Source organism: Dermacentor andersoni, chromosome 3 (assembly GCF_023375885.2).
Source record: "Dermacentor andersoni chromosome 3, qqDerAnde1_hic_scaffold, whole genome shotgun sequence".
In the NCBI taxonomy this organism is placed as follows: Eukaryota; Metazoa; Arthropoda; class Arachnida; order Ixodida; family Ixodidae; genus Dermacentor; species Dermacentor andersoni.
Genome location: NC_092816.1, coordinates 53,034,252 through 53,057,614, shown reverse-complemented (window position 1 = coordinate 53,057,614; position 23,363 = coordinate 53,034,252). Strand labels below are relative to the sequence as shown.

Sequence of the window (23,363 nt, the reverse complement as noted above, 5' to 3'; positions counted from 1 at the left end):
GAATCTCGCGCGCGCAAAGAAGGAAAGGGCGAAGCGCGCCGTCTTCTGTCGCGCGCATGGCACCGAGAAGGGGAGGAAGGGGGTTGTACTGTGGCCGCGCGGGGTCGCGCGGGCGTTATCTTGAACGCAATCTGCTTTGGGGGCACAATCTAGGTAGGCCGGTGGCTCGTAGTTTTGCGTGCGCCGTGTTCTGGCCGCTCAGTGTGTGTCGAAGAGATAGACAGCGCGAAGGTCACTTCTCTCGCTGCTGCTGTGCGTGCGCGCTGCTGCACGCACACACAGTTTGCGTTGAAGCAATACACAGAGCGAAGGTCACTCCACTCGCTGCTGCTGCCGCGATTCCTTACGCCAGCGTTTTGACAGTGAGCATCCGCGGTCATCGAGTTTGATGTGTTCATGTTTGCCTGTGCGCGCTGACACCATACTTGTTGTTACTTTAGTTAGTAAGCAAATGTTTACAAGGGGGCGTTCTACTCCAGCGGCTGCTACGTATGGCACAGCCGCGCGAGCCGAGCCCTGTCTTGAATACGATCTGCGATCCGGACAGTCTAGGCGTACCGAGGGCCGATAGCTTCGTATATGCGTGTCACACAGTGCGTGCCCGAGCACCTCTAGAGATGCAGATGCTCTACAGCCGCAGCGCCGCTTACATGATTGTAGGGAGGCAAGCTCCCTATTGTTCCCGAGCTCACCGGACCGGTTGGTCACGTGGGTCGCCGGAGGGTGACGAGGGACGAGGTAGCCTCGGCGAGTAGGGAGATTGTTTTGCAAGACGGAGCAGCGTGGTCGTGCTCCGAGAGACAGCTGAAGATGTGGTCGGCAGGCTTAAATCTCCAGGCCGTAGTTTTCACCGGTCGATCGACAGACGGTGCAAGTCCGGCAAGATCTTCGGCAGTGAGGTACCAGCAGCCCGACGCGCTTCAGATCGGGATCTAGGCGAGCACGCCACAGATAAGCCTCGTGTTCCACCCCTCTCTCAGAACTTTCCACCGGACTCTTCTTTTAAATCGCGTTTCATCTTTCATTTAATTATTCATCGCGTGTTAATTCTTGTATGTTCTGTTAGTGCAGTGTTTGCCGCGTTTATTGTCGCGTGTATTTTTCATTTGTTTCGCTTATTTTTTGTTATGTCGCGAGTGTTTGTAGTTCCCACGTGGTGGGCTTTGTGTCGCACGTCGCGTCAGGGCGTGTGTTGTTTGTGACCCGCACGCCTTCCGCGAAGCGTGGCACCATCCGCTGTAGTTTGTATATTCTTTTTTTCATTATGTCTCGGGCATGATTTTACTTTATTAAATTGAGTGCATGTTTGTACGTCGCCTCCCGTCTCATGCCTCTGGTTCACGGTCGATCAGGCGTAGACCTCATCGCCGGTCAGCAGTCGAACCCCAAATAAATGCACGCGGAGTGGGTTTGTTGTCGCCCCATCCCCTCCGGCTCGGAGAGTGCGAATACGTTACCACCAATCTTTGACAATGCGCGATATAGCACCCATACGCTTGCGCGTCACCCGCATTCACGAAATGAAACGTTACTGTCGCTTTTTGTTTCCGCTTCTTGTTTTCACCTCTGTCAACCCCGGGCGCGGCGCATCGAGGTACTCTAGCCTCCAGGATCGGTAGCGGTGGCAGTCACTCCGAATGTTTCTCTTAACCGAAGAGCATGTCTGAGGCGGTTCGTCTTAAGCGTATATTTTTTTGCATTGAGTCTATTTAAAATCAAACAAACGTTCCCATGTTGTTCGTTATATGCGAGAATTCGGCTTAAGCGAGTTCGTCTTAACGAGAGTTCACTGTACTTTTTTTGTTCTTGCAAAGTAACTCGTGAGAATACCGGGGAACTTCTTTGTGGTCACGGCAAGGATATACTACGATGGAACGAATCCCACTATGGGGGCTACTGCTTGAGGAAAGCGATGAATTTGAACAGCTGGTGTACGGCCGAGAGGGCGCGCTGTGAAGTTTCTTAGAAAATGCTATGAAATAACCCGGAGAGTGTTCTTAGGGGACGACATAGGGATTGCGTATTGTAATTTTTGGTTGATTCAATGGTGACACGAACCGAAATCGTTCGCTCTAGGCGACTCAGAACTGCTCGTATTCGCTGTGCAACAAATTGAGAACTGAAAAAAAACCCGCGTCCTTCGGAGTCTGGCCTTTTTTTTATTTTTCTACTTCGGCGCAACGCAGCGCTGGCGGTCGCGTTGTCGACGGCGCCGGGACCTTCCATCAGATGCCGACCGCCGCAAGCGCCGGCGGGCGCACCAACTGGTCCGTGCTCTACTCGCTGGTCGTGGCCGGTGTGGTCGAGCTGAGCCTCATAGTAGCCGTGGTGTACGTGCGGCGAATGGCAAGCGGCGGCGAAGGCGACGACCTCGTGTTCGGCCTCTCGGGCAGCGACCTGCGCATGCTCACGCCCTACATCAACCACACCACCGTGGCCGACGTTCCCGCGCTGTGCGGAGAGATACCCAGGTGGAGCGCGCCTTGCAGTACTTCGCATTACAGCGCCATCAGCGATGTGGCCACATCTTTTGGGTGGTGGTGGGGGGGCACCCACTTCACCGCAGACTGGAAGGGGGAGGGGGGACTGGGTAGGCCGCATCATACCACCGTAGCCGCGTACTAACACAGAAACGGACGTTTGCCCACAACTGCGGTGAAGTGGAAACCCTCGAACACTTGATACTGCGGTGCAGTGGTTTCAAGGCACCGCGGGCTCCTGAGCTGCTGGGCCACTGCAGCTCACACGGGCTGCCGGCCGACGGCGCCGATATGCTGTAACATGGTCACGTGGTTCCCCTCACGTGCGGTAGGCAGCTCGCAAAACGCAGTGCTTACGTATTCACGAGCAGTCGAGCCTCGCCACCCGGCTGCTCTGCGTGACCCAACAGTGCCGGTGTTCCCTGGGCCGGGTGGCAAACTTTCTCGAGCAAGTCGCTCGTACAAACGAACTACGGATATTTTTTTTTTTACCTAGTCACTATATTGTACACAGCCTTGGGAGCTATGCAGAGGGGTAAGGCAGCTGGGGAGGATCAGGTTACAGCAGATTTGTTGAAGGATAGTGGCCAGATAGTTCTAGAAAACCTGGCCACCCTGTATACGCAGTGCCTCATGACCTCGAGCGAACCGGGATCTTGGAAGAACGCCAACATAATCTTAATCCATAAGAAAGGGGACGCCAAAGACTTGAAAAATTATAGACAGATCAGCTTACTGTCCGTTGTCTACAAAGTATTTACTAAGGTGATCGCAAATAGAATCAGGAACATCTTAGACTTTTGTCAACCAAAGGGAATCAGGGTGTACGGAATCAAGGTGTAGACGAGCCGTATGTAAAAATACTGAATGATATCTATAGCGGCTCCGCAGCCACCGTAGTCCTCCATAAAGAAAGCAACAAAATCCCAATAAAGAAGGGCGTCAGGCAGGGGGATACGATCTCTCCAATGCTATTCACAGCGTGTTTACAGGAGGTATTCAGAGACCTGGATTGAGAAGAATTGGGGATAAGATTTAATGGAGAGTACCTTGGTAACTTGCGATTCGCTGATGATATTGCCTTGCTTAGTAACTCAGAGGACCAATTGCAATGCATGCTCACTGATTTGGACAGACAAAGCAGAAGGGTGGTTCTAAAAATTAATCTGCAGAAAACTTAAGTAATGGTTAGCAGTCTCGCAAGAGAACAGCAGTTTACGGTAGGTAGCGAGGCACTGGAAGTGGTAAGGGAATACATCTACTTAGGACAGATAGTGACCGCGGATCCGGATCATGAGACTGAAATAATCAGAAGAATAAGAATGGGCTGAGGGGCGTTTGGCAGGCATTCTCAGATCGTGAACAGCAGGTTGCCATTATCCCTCAAGAGAAAAGTGTATAGCAGCTGTGTCTTACCAGTACTCACCTGGAGGCTTACGAAAAGGGTTCTACTTAAATTGAGGACGACGCAACGAGCTATGGAAAGAAGAATGGTAGGTGTAACGTTAAGGGATAAGAAAAGAGCAGATTGGGTGAGGGAACAAACGCGAGTTATACCTGTGTCACACGGGCACATTTGGAAGGCCTTCCAGTCAACGGCCTTTGAAACGCCACAACTCTATCGACTCAAAGGAGTTGTCGCGCTGCTACACGGCACTTTTGAAAGGCCGTTGAGTGGTTCAGGCGTTTCTCGCAAAATTGTGTGGCGCTGTGGATCTTTATTTTCGTTTTCATGTCACGAAAAGTTAAACAACATTAAAACCATTTAAAAACACTATAATTTATTTTATGTTTGTTTATACATTAAAAGATATTGTTTATACATTGCCATACATATATGTTTAGTTTTTAAGTTGTTGAGTAGCGAAACTGCGGCAACGTTTGCGCCTCTTGATGCGGCTGCCGTTTTGGTGTGTGTTCGCACATGTCAAGTGGCAAAAACACTTTATATAAAACACTCATATATAGTATTTTTGGAGCATTTGGTTTGATTTGTTCTTTCTAACCGTGAGTACGAGCACACTATGAACGAGAGGGCATGTTCGCGCTGTTTTCGCTTCCGTTGCTCAAAGGCCATCGAGATTTCGATAGAGTTGTAGGGTGCTCCGTTGACTCGATAGACTATTGACTCGGCGCCCGTGTGACACGGGTATTAATTACATCTTAGTTGAAATCAAGAAAAAGAAACGGGCATGGGCAAGGCATGTAATGAGGAGGGAAGATAACGAGATGGTCATTAAGGGTTACGGACTGGACTCCAAGAGAATGGAAGCGTAGCAGGGGGCGGCAGAGAGAGAGAGAGAAAGCAAGGACAGGAAAGGCAGGGAGGTCAACCAGAAGAGTATCCGGTTTGCTACCCTACACTGGGGGTGGGGGAAAGGGGAATAGAAAAAGGGGGCGGCAGAAAGTTAAGTGGACGTATGAGATGAAGAAATTTGCAGGAGCAACTAGGCCACAATTAGCACATGACTGGAGCACGTGTTGGAGAAGTATTGGAGAGGCCTTTGCCCTGCAGTGGACGTAGCCAGGCTGATGATGATGATGGCATTGTACATATGTAAATCTTTCTATCCTTCACTCCATCCACTTCGCCTGTCAACTCACTAACCCCCCCCCCCCCCCGGCACCCTGACCGCGGTTCGGATGCCAGCAGGCTGCGCTAGACGGTTACTGCAGTCAGTAGCAATATTCCTTCCCTTCCTTTTCCTTTATTTGTCTAATTATTTAGATGAACAATCAAGTACTACTACTGCTTAACAGTACAGACACGCGACCGATCGACCGTGTCACTCCGCAGGAAGGTGTACAGTCGTGGAGGCACGGTCGCCGACTGCGCGGTAGCCTTCGCGCTCTGCATGGCCGTAGTGGCTCCGCACCGGGTCGGCCTGGCCGGAGGATTCTTCGCAACTGTCTATGAAAGGTACGATGCGTGTGCATCACAAAAAGGGAGGGGGAGGTCTCCGGATTGATTTTGACCACCTGACGTTCTTTTATGTCCACCCAATGCACAACAGACGAGCGTTTTATGGCACAGCTATTTAGGCGCCCGTTCCTGCGGTGAACGTCGGTGTCGGCGTCCTCGGCGTAACCGAGCGAACGAGCGCAACGAAGGATGAAAGAGCGAACGCGGAACGCAGCTGGGGATGAAAGACGGCGAGAGCGAAGAGAAGCGCGAGGAGGAATGCGGAGGCGGAGGGCGCAGCGGGACCACTAGGCGGAAAGCGGAGGAGGAGGGTATGGCGAAAGCGTGAAAAGAAAAGCGTAGCGCCGCGCAGGACGGGCTCTGCGGCGACGAGATCGCGCCAGAGTCTAGCGCGCGTCGTCTATTCGCCGATGACGTCACCGATACCATATATGAAAACAAAGCGCTGCATGAGTGGTGGTCTGTATGCGGCGGCTGCTATGAATCGCACCCGCGCGTCACCCACGCGCTGCCTCTCGCGATCTCCCGATTAGCGAGGTGTTCGCGCCGCGCTTCGCTCCGTTTGCAACGTGCCGCACGAAACAGATTGTCCGCACCTACCAATATATCGCGAAATAAAAACACACGTAGAACTGCGCTCCAATTTCGCATTAGGGAATGTCGTAATCGTTGGTGATCTTGTTTTTTTGCATTGGCCCTACTGGAATGCCGTCGCCGCGGCCCGAATCGAACCCGCGACCTCAGCAGCGCGACGCCACAGGCACGAGGCTACCGCGGCGGATCTCCGCGCTATTATGAATGGCTGCCGAGAGTCGAGTTTTCTATACTACTGCTACTCCAGGCAACCTTTTTGTAGGTCCGCACGAATGTCTGAAACATTTTGCGTTGTTTATCACGACCCACATATTATAAATAATTATAGATAAATCAATTATAAATAACGTTATAAAGGTATTTCTCGTGACAAAGGCTCTACTTCTCTTGCACAGTACCTTTAAATGAAAATGGTCTACGACTTAAAAACGCGTGAAATATAAGCTTTGACTTTCTTTTTCTCTCCCTTTATGATCGATACACCAAATTTATTCGATCACGCATGTTGTGTATCCGCCGCGTCGACGCCCCGGCTAATGTGTTACGTTGCTTAGCACAGCGCCTCCGATGCGATTCCCTGCAGTATAGAGACTCTATGCGCGTGTTGAAGCGTTGTGCAAAAAAAAAAAGAAAAATTGTTAGTCCCTGTAATTTTTGGGCACGTTCAGCAACGTACCCCATTTGGTGCTACCAGAGGCTTTCAATGCTGCTACTACTTCAGCAGCATTGCTAAGCCACTGCTAAGTACCTCATCACAGCCCACTTGGGAATGAAGGGCGCTAAAGACGAAGTCCAAATTCACGCCTCAGCGACGGCTCTCTACGGATACCAGAAACAGATCTCGAAGGCTATGCTTCTCGTTACTGCATGCACCGGAAGCCACACCAGAGCCGGAAACACGTCATGGACGCCATGTTTCGAACATACTATCGACCAATCGCAGCACCGTTTTCTTGGACGCAGGAAATCCAAGCAGGTGGTCGTACTCGACGCCCACGCGATGGCTCCGAGGAACATGAGCGATATGGAGGACGTCAACGCTTCTAGCCGTAAGCATCACGGCGACCATATTGGGAGCTGGGAGAAAAAAAAAGTTTAAAAGCGAGCGAGTGCGAGAAATTCAAGAGCCAGCATATAATACGAACCCTCAATATAATATTGCGCTGTTAAAAGACAATGCCGTTGTAGTTACTACCTAGTCGTCATACCATTTACTACACTTGCACAAATGCGCTTGGTAACGATAGAGTTAGTAACATTACTGACTAAACAAGGTAGTCGCTGTTACTAACAGGTATCATTTACCAATTCCAAACGCAGATAGCACCACCGGATACAAATTTTCTTAACGCACTTATCGAACCTACTGGAATATGCGCTATAAGCTGGAAACTTTGTATCTCGTGGTGCTAACTGCGTTTTGAATTCGTAGATGATACCGATTAGCAACAGTGACTACTTTGCTTAGTGAGTAATGCTGTTAACTCTACCGCTACCAAGTGCAGCTGTACCAACAGTGCGACGACTATACTCCGTTCCATACATAGCAGTCAACGCTGTGGGGGCTAGAAAGACTTCTTGCAATGGCTTCGTTCGCACTTGGCTACGTTTTTTTTGTTTGCCGCAATTGTGCACAACTGTTGTTTATATAGGTTCAGTATTGAATGAAACAAGTTTTATTCCTCCGAAACAAACACACTTTGGTGTGTGGTTGTTAATGAGTTGTTTTAGATCATTCATTTTTTTTTTTCGGGTTTCCTTTTTTTCTTTTTTTTTTTGAAACCCGTGGCGAGGACCCTCGATCACGTGCATGCTCGCGCGAGCGAACACTATTGGCACGCAGCGAAGCATGGACGGAACGCGCGGAGTGATACCTTTTCTTTGCCGAACTTCTTGCGTAGCTTCCACAGCGTTGACTACTATGTGTGGAACAGAGTATAGGTAGTAACTTCAACGACCTTCTTTTTTTTTTTTTTTTAAAGTGTGCGACAGATATGACGGGGTAGGCGAAGACACATTTATCTATTATTTACATATTTCAGGGCAAGGCAAGTTCGTTAAGGCCATTTGACCGAAGAGACATGCACGCGCTAGCAAAATAGTCTTCGTCGCTGCTTCGAGCATCCTCTTAATCTTTGCTCTTCAAATTCTGAGGTTCTTGGAGCCATAACCAATAACCTGATTAGGACGCACGCTGTAGTGGGGGAGACTGCGGATTAATTCAAATAGACGCTAGTTTAAATACACGAGCACTTTTGTATTTCGTCCCAATAAAATTACAACCACCGCGACCGGGATCGAATCCGCAACTTCAGCAGAGCTACGCTGCTGAGTAATATTTGCGCTCCGCCGCCAAGTAAAAACACCATGGTCAATTAGGCAAGATGGATTTCAACTGACTAATCAATTATTTTTTTTTTAAGAGAAGGAACTTTAATTATAATCGGTTACCTTTTTTCTGTAGCGTGTACACCAAGACTCAAGAGGTTAGAGAACACGCTTAAGGTTTGCGCGCTGTGCGTCTTCTTTAGTCGATGCACGCGAGTTGCTACACATGTCCAGAGTAAACGCTAAGCATCCCTACAGGCAGAACAGCAGCCCGCCTGACCGATTACTTCGTGTGAGACTGAGGCGCCATCTCGGGGACAGCAGAGGTCATGCTATGCGTATGTGCTACGAAGTATAACCTTTCACAAGTCCGCTATATTGAAAGTACGTTTTTTTTAGCACAATACGTATTCAAAGAATGTAGGGATACGCAGATTCATAAACGACGTCAGTCTCAAAAGCTGCGCGAGCTGTCACTGTCGCAGCTTCGAACCTTAGAGAGAAAAGCAGAAGGTTTTGTTTTTTGTTCAATTGCTTACACGGACGCATTCTGCGCGCCCGTTGCAGCTGCGTCCAGTGCTGGAGGTAAGTTTGTGGCCACTCCGGGTTACCTCCCGGGACTCGAGGCCCTGCATTCGCGGTTCGGTCGGCTCCCGTGGCCATCGCTGTTCGAGAGCGCCATCTCGCTGGCGCACTTCGGCTTCCCCGTCTACCCGGAGTTGGCGGCCATCTTGGCTCGCTTCCGAAACGCCATCTCGCGGAGACGCTCTCTGAGGTAAGCCGAACCGCCGGCGATGTTCACAACCCGCCGTACGGTTAGTGATCTGCATTCTAAGAGCGAGAGAACGCGAGAAGTGTTGAGAGCGTACGGAGGTTGGCAGCGAGGAGACCGCAACCACATTTGTCTGTGAAGATCCCTCTGAGGCAAGGGCGGCAACGGACAACGTCGGCTCATCCTCGGAGCCGGGAACGTTTCGAACTCCCACTCCTTGTCTTCGTTCTTGTCTTCCGACAAGGAGACACTGCTGCATACGGCAGCATCACTACAAGCAGGAGGAGGATCCACTCCCGCGAATCCACTTCTACCACCTATATAGCGTTGCTTAACGTGTACCTAGAAGAACGGAACACGAATGATTTTGCAAGCTGGCCGCCATTCGAATGCCGTCGCCGTGACCAGAATTTGAGCCCGCGACCTCGTGGTAAGGAGCAGAATGACAAGCAGAATGGCTTCAGCATGGCGGGTGCATCTTTCCTGGGACTGCGCTGCGCTCGATTTTTCATCTTACCCTTATTAAAGCGAAGCCTCCTTTCTTTTCGAGCCCTCCCCGGAGTTTCCTGAAATTGGCTTCTGGGGTGCTGCTGCTGTTTTGCCAATAGACCGCACTTTCTTTCTTTCTTTTTTTTTAGCAAAAAAGAAAATTGAATCACGTGTCCGATGCTGTAACCATTAGGCCACAATCGCACGCGTGCTTCTACCGTGGCAACGCGAACTAGCCTGTTTGAGGTGACCGCCGCGTGTGTCACACTGCATGGCACGGGTGCGCGACAGCGCATGCGCACGCACCCGAGCAGATGCAAATGAGCTGCGTTCGGTCAGCTTTTAACGCGGACGATGTGGTTTGGGCGAGGGCCTTCGCTACGACCTTGCACTGACATTTGCAATGACGCTAAAAACTGACAAAGGTTTCAGCACTCTTTATGCATTAGAGCACAGCTTTTAAATTATGGGTTTTTACGTGCCAAAACCACTTTCTGATTATGAGGCACGCCGTAGTGTGGGACTCCGGAAATTTCGACCACCTGGGGTTCTTTAGCGTGCACCTAAATCTAAGCACACGGGTATTTTCGCATTTCGCCCCCATCGAAATGCGGCCGCCGTGGCCGGGATTCGATCCCGCGACCTCGTGCTCAGCAGCCCAACACCATAGCCACTGAGCAACCACGGCGGGTTTAGACCACAGCTTCACTTGTACGTCGATTCCAACAAGGTGCGTTGTGTTTGCCGCAATTTTTTACAGCGAAGCTGTTTATGGCTAGAATTTCGTGCACCTTCTTTTTCTGTTTGTGCATAAATGTGGGTCAATCGCGAAGGTGGTGCAATACCGGGCCGACCCGCGGCGGGAGTGAAGCAGGCTTCAAGCACTCCGGCCCTAATAATAATAATAATAATAATAATAATAATAATAATAATAATAATAATAACAATAATAATAATAATTATTATTATTATTATTATTATTATTATTATTATTATTATTATTATTATTATTATTATTATTATTATTATTATTATTATTATTATTATTATACGAATAAATAAATCTTGATGCATTGTTTGAACTCGATGGGTATACTGGAATCGTTTGTGAACAGCACAGGAGGCATTCCTACGCAGAGGACAAAATGTATGCACAACCGTACACCCTTGGCTCGCAAGGGGACAATGCCAGCGACTGCGGCGATGCCTGTGCCGTACAAACGAAACGCGGAATTGTGATATACAGTATGTATATGTGTCCAGGAAGACCCAAGTGTGATATAGAGAAGTTTGTGATCGCGCACTTTGCACGAGTTAGCCGTGATGACACTGCCCCTGTAATCACTGTTGGAGACTTCAATGTGGTCATCTCACTCATTTTGCGCTAGAAGAGTTTGGTTTGGAGTGCCACAGCAATTCAAGTAACTCAACAACGGTCGCGTACAGATTTAACTTTGGTCAAGAATCTGTCCAAAGTTGTAAGTGAACCAATCAGCGTATATCGCAGTAATCACAAAGCTATCGTCACTACTATTAGCAGATGATGAAAATAAATGCGTGTATCCTTGTCTAACACTGGGAGATGCGCTAAAGCTTCGCTGGTCACCCAGCTTGACAAGTGGCATGGCTCCCCATTTTATATTTATTTGTTTATTTATTTATTTATTTCCTTTCTTCCTTTCTTTCTTTCTCTCTATTTCTTCTTGAAGGGAACATAATTCTTCTTCGCCCCAATGAAGAAAGACAAAGTTAAAAAAAAAAAATACGGCACTGCTTTGTAAACGCTGCTTACCCGCAATAACAGTGTCAATGCAGTGAAGCACGCTTGGACGAGACGAAGTGCTTCCGAGTTTCGGGCCATAGGGGGCCCCCTTCGGGGCTGCGCGTGGGCTCGTGCAGGCACATCTTCTGGAACCGGCAAACCGACACGGTGTACGGCGTGAACGAGACGCTGCTGCAGCCGGAGCTCGCTGTCACGCTCCTCCGAGTGGCGCGCGAGGGCTCGAATGCGCTCAGCCAAGGAACGCTGGCGAGGCAGTTCATCGGCGACCTCGAAGAGCTCGGTGCGTACGCGTGCGCATGCGCTGACAGAAACCCGAGGAAGACGCGTCGATCCAGCCGTCCATAGAGTTTCCCACTATAACACCTAGACGGAAATCTGGCGCCACCGTCTATGGGAGCTTCTTAAGGGGCGCCATGCCGTCATGGGAATGAGGGTATATGTGTCTGCGAGGCTCCTGTTGGCTGGTGTTGTAAGAGGCTTCGTCTAAAACGTGGATATGGCTACACAAATAACGCGTTCTTAAAGTGAAATCTTCATAAAATATTTCCATTCACGCATATTACATCTTCACTCACCTACAATGCATGACCAAGCGACGAAAAGTAAGAACAGACGACAAACTGTTTCAAAGCGAGCGCGAATCTTGGCGTCTGTCCTCCAACTTTAGCGGCCCGCTGATACTTTTTACGTATAATATAATTGTACATGCAATAACAAGTTCTCATAGTTAAACAAAACATGTTTTTGTGTAATAATAAATCTAAAGCGGCTTTTTACGTGCTGTTTTAGTAGAAAATAAATCATTGCGACAGACGGAACTGAGACGGAACGGTGCTTACCAGACGAGTCTTCAAGCTGTCCTGGCTCTCCGAGAACGATGCTGATCCGAAGTCGCAATACAACGGCATTCCCATGCATACCACAGCGCAGCAGCGCCAGATTTCCCTCTAGGTAATATAGTGAGAAACTCTATGCAGCCGTCAGAGTGATCAGTAAATCGGTCAAAAAAGTAAAAATAGCCGGGAGGGAGGGTCGTACGAATAGCTGACGCTCCCCAGTTTATGGCGCAACATTTCTCCTCTTGACCGGACAGTTCGCCCATAGAGTTTCTCACTATAACACCTAGAGGGTAATCTGGCGCCACCGTCTATGGGAGTTTCATAAGGGGGCACCGTGCCGTCATGGTAATGACGGTATATGTGTCTGCGAGGCTCGTGTTGGCTGGTGTTGTAAGAGGCTTCGTCTAAAACGTGGATATGGCTACGCAAATAACGCGTTCTCAAAGTAAAATCTTCATAAAATGTTTCCATTCACGCATATTACATCTTTACCCACCCACAATGCATGACCAAGCAAAGAAAAGCAAGAAGAGACGACCAACTGTTTCAAAGCGAGCGAGAACTTTGTCGTCTGTCCTCCAACTTTAGCGGCCCGCTGATACTTTTTACGTAACATGTAGTCGTACACACAATAACAAGTTCTCATAGTTAAACAAAACATGTTTTCGCGTAATAATAAAGCTGAAACAGCTTTTCACGTGCTGTTTTAGTAGAAAATGAATCATTGTGACAGACGGAACGGTACTTGCCAAGCGCGTCTTCAAGGTGTCCTGTCTCTACGAGAACGATGCCAATCCGAATCCACAATATACCGGCATTCCCATGCCAAAGGCATTGCCCATGCATACCACAGCGCAGCAGCGCCAGATTACCCTCTAGGTAATGTAGTGAGAAACTCTATGAGTTCGCCCCTCCGCCGCAGGATCTCTGGTGTCCCAGGAGGACCTGGTGCTCTACCGGCCCGCGTGGAAAGCACCCGTGCGCAGCGCGCCCCTGGCCGGCGTCCGGTTGCACGCCCCGCCACCTCCGGGCGGAGGCGCCCTGCTGGCATTCGTGCTGACCACGATGGACATGTTCCGGCCCAGCAGGAAGGACGTGCTGAGCGACGGGCCGCTCACCTACCACCGGCTGATCGAGGCGATCAAGTTCGCGCACCCGTTCCGGGAGGACCTCGGCGACGACGCGGTCGAGAACGTCGTCGACGTGAGCGTTAATTGGCTATTAAAGAAACCATCTACAACACTTTGAACACATCTTGAACAGACGAGCGCATCGTGCGTAGAATACTGCGACGATACACCTTTGGTGAATGTGGCAGGCCGCAGATTCAAAAGACAATACCGTGTTCCGCTCGGGTTTTTTTTTTCGGACCCTTCTTCGCACGTCGTGACGTCAACAGGCACATGACGTCGCCAGTGTAAAAGCTCTCGATTGGTCGGCCAACGAGGGACGACAGCTCCAACGTAGGGACACCCAACTGTATATTCCATAGAGTATATAAGGGGGCTGCTTGGGGGTCCCTTTTGCTCACCACTATAGTCAAATTAGTACTGCGGAGGCCCGCAAGGAGGAGGAAATTTCATTACAGGGAGAAGTTGGCATCCACCTGCCCTGTGGCACGAAGCTACAGAGAAAACATTCGCAGGTTTCCTTTGTAGTTTTGTGCTGCAGTCCAATTGGTTGCTCATTGCTCCCTGTCACAGCTGCCACTATTAACGCAAACTTCCGAGATCAAAGTATTTTAGGGGCCCTTTAAGCAGCACACGCTTGGTATGTGCGACGCGGCTTCCGGTCTGAAATATGGCTGACGAACCCCAGATTGATGAATTTTAGCGTACAACATGGCTGAACTCGTTGAAGCTTCCTAGATGCAATCGTCGGTGCAAAGGTTCCTAGATGGGATCACACACGGAGTCGTGCCACGCGTCTTCTTCCGCACGTATTCCTCGTTGATATGCAAATGTTCTGGGGACAGCAAGGTCAAAGAACAAGATAATGGCACCCTGTCAGAATGATACTGTCCCTCGTCATCCTCGCAATGACACCCATGGGTGGACGAAGTATTCCCAAAAACTACATTCGATCTTGCACGAGAGCATGAGCAGATTCGATCGACAAGAAGGAAGGGTCGAGAGAGGATGATGCCTCCCGCTTATTTCAGTTCATATTTGCGGGCAGCGAGACACAGCTTCAGGTAGGACGCAGAAACAGCTTGGAATTGAAACCACACCTTGGAAGAACTCTGGCATTTAAACGATCAAAGAGGTCTCTAAATACGCCGACCTCGCAAGAGGATGGAGCTCTGAAGACTAATGTGGCCAACAGAGTAGCACGAAGAGGCACGAAGTAGCACGAAGAACGAATCGGCGACAGTCTAGTGAGTGCATACTGTGTAGTGGGCAGAGCAGGCGAAGTTTATTTAACGTCTCCAAGACGGAGCTGTCCAAAGGTTAGGCTGGTTAGGCCTCGACTAAGGACGACCCTGCGTTCTCTTACGGTCAGACCTACGAAAGAAGCGCAGCTTTCCTCCTCCGTCCTTTTACCAACGGGCGGGGACACATCCAGCACCCCTTTCACTCGGACAGTTCTCATCGAGTTTCGTTGAGAACGAGGCGTGGTGTGAGTGCGTGCTATCAAAGTCAAGCGTGATTGAGAACGACGCACGCGGCCGCGCTCGATATGCATTAAGTTCAATTCACGCTGACCCAAGTACACTCAATACCCGTGTGACAGTGTCACACGAGTGCATCCTCGCGTGCATGGGTCGATGCAGATTGAACTCGATGCGCATAGATTGCTGCTACGAGTCGCTTTCAAGCACACCTTCAATTCTGCTGTACTCCCTCACGTTTCGCAATACGACCATGTTCGTAAACTTCCTATGCAGGTCAACCTAACGATCGCAAGTGCTTAAGTGACAGTGGTACAATACCAGTGTTATGTGGGCACTTTCCTGTCAGCGCCAGCAGCCGTCAATCTCTACGTGTAACAAAGTTGAAAAAATATTTTTGTCCTACCGTGTCGAGATTTACAACCAAAAAGGCGCCGTATACAGTTGTCTGACCCACACGGCTAGCGATACAAATAGAGGTACTGTGAACGATTAGGGGCTACAACAGAACTCGGATCACGACAAAAATGAAACCGCATTTATGTTTATGATAATCCAACAGAACACATACAAAAAATACTGTTCAAACTAACTGTCAAGACATAAAATTAAACCTGATCTATTTACTGCTATCCACCAGAAAAGAAAACAACTAAAGTCGGGACATTTGGCCGTCCGGACTGGGTCAAGTCGGGGCACAGGACATATTCTCAAAAGTCGCGACTGTGCCACTAAATTCAGGAAGGTTGGTAACCCTGCTGGGGACCCAGCTGGGCTCCGAACGATGATTCATCTCTCTCGAACAGCAATGGAACTTTTCGAGCGTGATCGAAGCCACGAAACGCGTGGTAGCTCACAGCAAGATAAAAGTCTTGTGTTCTTTGAAATGGACGTCTATCGGGGGTCACGACCTGCGTCGAACTCGGCTGGCATCGATACGCAAGTACGCTCAAAAGCACACGTGCGACAGGTGTGTTACACTCTCCACCTGTACACCACACCGCCGTAAGAAATTTCTTTGCTGCGTCACCCTCGCCATGCCAGCACGAGCTCGAATTGAATTCTGAGGTTTTACGTATACGTGCCGAAACCACGACTTGATTATGAGGCACTCCGTAGTGGGGGACTATACGGATTAAATTTGACCACCAGCTGGGGGATCTTTAACGTGTCCCCAATGCACTAGACACAGGCGTTCTTTTTTTTTTTTTTTTCATTTCGCCCTCCATCGAAATGCGGTCGCCGCGGCCAAGATTTGGTCCCGCTGTCCTCGTGCTTAGCAGCGCAACACCGTATAGCCGCTAAGCCACAGCGATGGGTATAGCGTCATCTGGAGCTGTCCGGAGACTATAAGTGTGTTCGGTCGGACGAGCGCAGACGGTGGCCAACCTGGTGTCCCGCGGCCTAGCGCTCAAGACGAACGGGCTCATTAGCGACAGGTCCACCTTCTCGGACGCCATCTTCTACGTGTTCGACATGCAGCTGGTGCGCGAGGCCATTCGCGGCGTCTCCGAGAAGCTGGCGCTCGAGCACTACTCCGACCTGCCGCGGGTCCCCGGGCACGACGGCAGCCGAGGCAGGCGCCGCGACGGGAGCGTCCGCTACGACCGCGCCACTAGGAAGGGCAGGCCACGGTAAGCATATATATCGCGCGTGCGCAGTAAGCCACAGCCGTCGCGATTGAGGCCGCCTCGCTTCTCTTTATTGCCGGTCAACGAAAAGAACCCGATATAGAACTGCGAATGAATGATCTGCCAGTACAAACTGAGTGTGGAGTAGGGAGCATGCATTCTGGTTGGAGCTACAGGTGGAGCTGGGCGGGCCGTGTAATGCGTAGGGCAGATAACCGGTGGCCCATTAGAGGTGCAGTATGAGTGCCAAGGGAAGGGAAGCGCAGTCGAGTATGGCAGGAAATCAGGTGGGGTGATGAAATCGGGAAATTTGCAGGCGGAAGACAGGGACAGTTGGAGATCGCTGGGAGAGGCCTTCATCGTGCAATAGACACTAAAAAAAAAAAAAAAATAGGCTGATGATGGTGATAATAATAATGACGATTCTGGTTGGTTGTGCGTAGAGGATGTTGGCGGTCGAGAATAGGAGAGAGAAGTGGATGAGACCTGGTCGTGTCTTGGGTAAAGCATAACCGAATGGTTAATGCGAAGAGGGAGAGAATAATCGACGAAACGTAGGAGAGGTGTAATCAGAAACCTCTGAGAATTGCATTCTACCTGCAACTGAGCCCGATGGTAACGGTGATGACGTGCTGCAACGGCCACTGTTTGGAGAAGTCGTATATTGCGGAATTTTCGAGAAAACGAAAAGTCGCATTTCTGTTCGGAGAAGACATACCGAATAACCATTACATACTGCCACCCCCAAATTCAAGCTTCGACGGCTGACAGAACCCGGATGCATATGCTTGTTGTACCTGCTACAAAAGCTATAAAACGTTCTTCCACATACGGCTATCTTCTCACTAAATTTAGTCAGTAATGGAAACTCTTTCAAGTGTAGGGCGGAAAAACGCTCCGAGCTTTTAGAGAGAACTCGGTTTCGTTAAGCTGCGTGCGAAAACGTATTGGGGGCGAGAACTTACGAAGTCGCCATCTGTCGGAAGCGCCTCACTTGCGTAGTCTGAGGGATAACGCGGCGCGCTCCTCATAGGTTTGTCTGTCGGCGCTCAATAAAGACACCACGCGGAAGCCCTCCTGGACATGTCTGTAAGTACTCTCGAAAGAAAGGAAGCTTTTTACTGTCAAAATAATAAGCTTGGGCAATCAGAAAGCACAGAATGGTTTACAGACGCTATCTCTTTACCGAACACATACAGTGAACGCCCACTTCGGCGGTCGCCGCGATTGAGTCTCCCGAACCAGCTTCTTGCGTGAAAGGTGGGCAGTCGCTGAGAGTGAACTATATAAAATATGTTCTTATATTTGGATGTCTGTGTAAGCAAATGAAGCATAACAGAACGAAGCCTCAATGCAGCGATCGCATGGGTTCGCGGTGACCGACTGAGCGTCTGCATGCATGTCCGCGCACGATGTTTCGCTTTCGCTGCGAGCGCGTTTTCGCACCGTGCCGTGAGGTTTAGGCCACAGCATATGAGAATTTGACAGTACACAAGCAACCACTGTTGCGTGGACGCTATCAGAGCTGTTCAAAAATAATGTCGTCGTAACTAGGGGCTTCGACGCCTGCGACGGTCACTTGTCATGTGTCGTCGCGACCGATTCAATCTTTCTTCCTTCTAAAGTCTTGGACGTTCCAATATCACGATCTGTCAAGTTGCGTCGCACTGCGTGTTTGTCGGTGTTCACGGCTAGCAATTACCCGCTGCTTCTTTTTCTGGTACCATTACATTTTATTGTTTAATGCTACACAAGCATGAGCATAAGCTATGTCTTTTTTACGTGCGATTTTTACCGTTCCCTCTCCGTTCCACAGAACTTGCCAGTATTTAGCATCAACAAGTTCTTAGACCAAAGATTCACGACATTAGCCGGGCAAAGCGCGCGCGGGCGAGCGTCTCAGGGCGCGCTGTCTGCTACTCACCAAGCGTCGCAGCCCCGACGCCGAATCAGAAATCTTCCTTGCGGCAGTGCTTGCCGCACACCCGAGTTGTAGCCGATGGCTGCTTGCCTGTTGTAAGTTTCGCGATACAAGCTTCACGCAGCTCCTTGTCCTGCGCCTACTTGTGAATAAGGCTGTCAACGGGCTCCGTTGCGTACGTCCGGCACTGCGGCACTGAGCAATAGCCTACCACGTTGGACGCCTTCAAAGGCAGCCACTACCTATTATAGGTAGTGGCACCCGAAGCGGCAAAAACGTCCCCACTTAACAGTTTTCGTAAAAAAGCGCTAAAGACGAAGACTAAGTCGAAGGAACACATACGACAGGACTGTCGTATGCATCCTGTGCTTGTGTTGGGCATCGTCTTCATCTTTAGCGCTTTTTTATGAAAATTATCAAGAACGAACTCGCCCAAATCAAGGTATTGTCCCCACTTAATTAGAAACGCAGCGCAGGAGGGACTTCAAACTTTCGTTATTTGGCCCGCTTCAGCGCTTCCGAAGCATGTGTCCACGTGATCCCTCATACTACGTCACGCCGACAGCGGCGCCAGCTTTTCTGGTGGTGGAGCTCGCCCCCAACACAGATTCGAAGTTTATTCTAGCTGCGCGAGTTAATTTCCAGGTCTGCTGTGGTGTGGTCTCGCGGTAAGCAGCTACAAACTATATATGAAGACTCATTTTTATTCTTTCTTCTTTCACTGCGTTTATGTGCGTGCGTGTTTTCATTCATTGGGTGACGCTGTATTACTCACGCCGCCGTACCCGTACGGCGTGTCCCCGCAGCTCCTCGAAAAACCGCACGGCGAAGCACTTCGATGTCAAGCACGCAGCGGCGAACGCGGTGTTCCTGGCACCTAACGGCGACGCCATCGCCTTCTCCGGCAGCCTCGGCGCGCTGTAAGTGTGACCATAGTCGGATTCCTCGAGAAGCTACTTCCTGAAGTTTTCTCTCAACGCATAAATTCGAACGGCCGGTTCCACAAAATGTCAACTGTATATAGCGTCGCTAGTGAATGTAAGTGTAAAAACGTTTGGCTATAGACTCGAGTGCGCTGCAATTCCGGACGCAGCTTGTATCTGAACGCATTTAGTAACCTACATGTGGAACCGCGCATATCGCAGGTCTCCGGTAAAGTTCGAGAGTTGTGACGTGGTGGCGTCTTCGTCGTTTTTCTGCCTCTTGACTGAAGTGGCCACGGCGCTTCGATGACACTCGGGGGCGATTTCCGCTGAAAATACCGTATGACCAGGCAATCCCCCGTCTACTTGAACGCACTGAACTGGCGATGTGTTTCTCAAGCATCTCCTCGTCATGTGAATTCCCGAGGAGCGTTATCGAAGCGGCGGCGCTGCGTTTCATTCGTCGGAATGAAACACAGTGCCGGAAAAGCGGTTGCAAATTTGGAAATGCGGTTGTTTGCTTTAAATCAGGGGTACCATATTCTGGACTCGATGGGAACCAAAGGTCAGTGGGTCGCCTTGCATTGGTCGCTCACGGGAAGACTACAAATGAAGCTGTGCATGGTGATATCGGCTGGACTAGTTTTGAAGTGAGGGAAGCTCGCAGTAAAATTTAGTATGAAGAACGGCTGAGGAATATGGAAGAAAGTGAATGGGCTGGGAGAGTATTGAGGTATCTGTACAGGAAAAACGTTGATTCACAGTGGAGGAAAAGAACTAGGAAGCTTGCCAGCAAGTATGCGACCTGTAGGGTGGGCAACACAGCAACAAAGAAGGTCAAGCGGTAAGTCAGGGAGGCTTAAATAATCTCATGGGTGGCGGCAATGGAAAAGAAACCTGCCATGAGTAACTACTTAAGACGAAAAAACGAAATCAGGAAAGAAACCATTTGTGATATTTCAAAGGGAAGCTCATTACTTTTCGAAGCGAGATCGGGATGCCTTCGAACACGCACCTATAAAGCGAGATATAAGAAGGAAGAAGAAGCATGTGCTTGCTGCAGTAAAGCTATAGGGAAACGACGTAGCATGTTTTATTAGAATGTGAAGACGTCTACCCAGCGGTCTATTTAGCACCACCTGCCTCCTTGAAGCCATTGGGTTCAACAGGAGCAGTGGTAAAGCAAACATGTCTGCAATAGGCATTAGTAAGAGGCCATTGGAGGATTGGTGGAAGAAAAGTAGGGAAACGACAAAAGATAGAGACGTACAAAAGCACAGTTCGCAATAGGGGATCAGAAAATTTGGGAGTGGTAGTTCATAGTGTTTTTTCTTTCTTTTTTCATTGTTTAACCTAGGTAGGACATTAGGCAGTATAATAGCAAGAGCTTGGTGGCGCAACCCACCGCCCCGTTCCAAAGGGGACGCTCATAACATCCATCCATCCTTCCTCGCTCGCACACGCGAGATTGAGCCGCGTTCACAGGCTCACCCTCGCACGCTTTCACTCGCACATACAGCGTACGGCGCGCGGCGATTTTATCGCTCTTGGACTTTATACGGAACCTCACGGCGACGGCGATGGCAGAAATGCGCCTGGAGCGTCCATATAATTGCTATCGCAATAAAAAGCGCGGAAGAGATTGATACGACTGGATCTCTTATTGTCATAGGTATCGGTACATGGTAAATCTTGAAGAGAGAAAAAAAAAGATTAAAGAGTAGTATGCGAAAATGCTGGATAAGAGACATCTGGAGCATGCCTGATTAAATCAAGCAGGCTAGGTCACGATTTGTCAACGTCCCGTTTCAAAGGGGATGCCATTAAAGCATCACCATCGTCATTAGTGCTATCAGCATATGCAGAAACTCTCTTCAGTATAAGTGCCCTTACTCAGTGTAGTCGAGGTAGAGTTTCTCGAGTCGAGGCCACTTTTGGGCGAATACGGGTGTATTTACATCATCGAACGCATTCGGACGGCCGCACTGCATCGCACGCAGGATGGGCTCTCACGAGGCCTCGTCGTCCACGGGCCTGTTGCTGAACAACGAGCTACACGCGTTCACGCCGCGCCTGCCCGACCGGTACCTGGGCCACGCCGGCGTGTCGCTCAACTTGGCGCGAGCCGCCAAGCGGCCCCTGTCGCCGCTCGCGCCCTCGCTGCTGCTGGACGCTGCCGGAGGACGGCTCGTCGCCGCTCTCGCCACCTCCGAAGACTTCGAGCTGCCGCAGTACGCCGCCTTGGTGAGCGTGCGCTGCTCGGCGGTAGCCAGGAATTCCTATTTCTTTTTTTTTTCGCGTGGGTCCCACACTTGACCGAGGAGGAGGAGGAGGAGGAGGAGGAGGGGGAGGGGGCAAGCAAGGCCAGCAGGCGGGTGTTGTCGCGCGTCGTTTTATGCCAGGTATCTCGGTGCACAGAAATTTCGCGTGGGCCCCAAGGTAAGTGATTATCGGACAACATTGTTCCAATATTCGCAAACACTCGCAGCAGATCACAAATCTGAACCATCAACTACAGCGCACCAACTCGTTAGCAGTTATGAGCTTTTCGTTTTACTGACCGTTTTAAATTAGAAGTACGGTTTTAGAAAACAAGCATTTGTAGAAACTTCTAAAACTGATTGATTGATTGATTGATTGATTGATTGATTGATTGATTGATTGATTGATTGATTGATTGATTGATTGATTGATTGATTGATTGATTGATTGATTGATATCCCAACGCAACAGTGGAGGTTATGAGTTATGAGCAACACAAAAGCTTGGGCTCGTTGTAGTACGTGGCAAGGTTATCTGGGCCTCACGGGAACACAATGCCTTTTTTTGTCTTCCGTTCCCACAATGTACAAACACTCGCAGCAGATCACAAATCTGAACCATCAACTACAGTGCACCAACTCGTTAGCAGTTATGAGCTTTTCGTTTTACTGACCGTTTTAAATTAGAAGTACGGTTTTAGAAAACAAGCATTTGTAGAAACTTCTAAATTTGATTGATTGATTGATTGATTGATTGATTGATTGATTGATTGATTGATTGATTGATTGATTGATTGATTGATTGATTGATTGATTGATTGATTGATTGATTGATATCCCAACGCAACAGTGGAGGTTATGAGTTATGAGCAACACAAAAGCTTGGGCTCGTAGTACGTGGCAAGGTTATCTGGGCCTCACGGGAACACAATGCCTTTTTTTGTCTTCCGTTCCCACAATGTACAAACACTCGCAGCAGATCACAAATCTGAACCATCAACTACAGTGCACCAACTCGTTAGCAGTTATGAGCTTTTCGTTTTACTGACCGTTTTAAATTAGAAGTACGGTTTTAGAAAACAAGCATTTGTAGAAACTTCTAAATTTGATTGATTGATTGATTGATTGATTGATTGATTGATTGATTGATTGATTGATTGATTGATTGATTGATTGATTGATTGATTGATTGATTGATATCCCAACGCAACAGTGGAGGTTATGAGTTATGAGCAACACAAAAGCTTGGGCTCGTTGTAGTACGTGGCAAGGTTATCTGGGCCTCACGGGAACACAATGCCTTTTTTTGTCTTCCGTTCCCACAATGTACAAACACTCGCAGCAGATCACAAATCTGAACCATCAACTACAGTGCACCAACTCGTTAGCAGTTATGAGCTTTTCGTTTTACTGACCGTTTTAAATTAGAAGTACGGTTTTAGAAAACAAGCATTTGTAGAAACTTCTAAATTTGATTGATTGATTGATTGATTGATTGATTGATTGATTGATTGATTGATTGATTGATTGATTGATTGATTGATTGATTGATTGATTGATTGATTGATATCCCAACGCAACAGTGGAGGTTATGAGTTATGAGCAACACAAAAGCTTGGGCTCGTTGTAGTACGTGGCAAGGTTATCTGGGCCTCACGGGAACACAATGCCTTTTTTTGTCTTCCGTTCCCACAATGTACAAACACTCGCAGCAGATCACAAATCTGAACCATCAACTACAGTGCACCAACTCGTTAGCAGTTATGAGCTTTTCGTTTTACTGACCGTTTTAAATTAGAAGTACGGTT

At 49.2% G+C, this 23,363-nt stretch overlaps 1 protein-coding gene across 1 annotated transcript in view; it reads left to right on the top strand.

Annotated features, from left to right (window-relative positions):
- The first annotated feature begins 5,281 nt into the window (after positions 1–5,281).
- LOC126520664 (scoloptoxin SSD14-like) overlaps positions 5,282–23,363 on the top strand; it is a 28,005-nt gene continuing 9,923 nt past the window's right edge. Inside the window, exons 1-8 of the mRNA XM_055063543.2 lie at positions 5,282–5,400; positions 6,961–7,046; positions 8,893–9,100; positions 11,486–11,649; positions 13,131–13,411; positions 16,197–16,453; positions 19,178–19,291; positions 21,295–21,538. Coding sequence (XP_054919518.1) covers positions 5,336–5,400; positions 6,961–7,046; positions 8,893–9,100; positions 11,486–11,649; positions 13,131–13,411; positions 16,197–16,453; positions 19,178–19,291; positions 21,295–21,538 — 1,419 coding nt within the window. The 5' untranslated portion in view covers positions 5,282–5,335. The remainder of the gene's footprint in view (positions 5,401–6,960; positions 7,047–8,892; positions 9,101–11,485; positions 11,650–13,130; positions 13,412–16,196; positions 16,454–19,177; positions 19,292–21,294; positions 21,539–23,363) is intronic.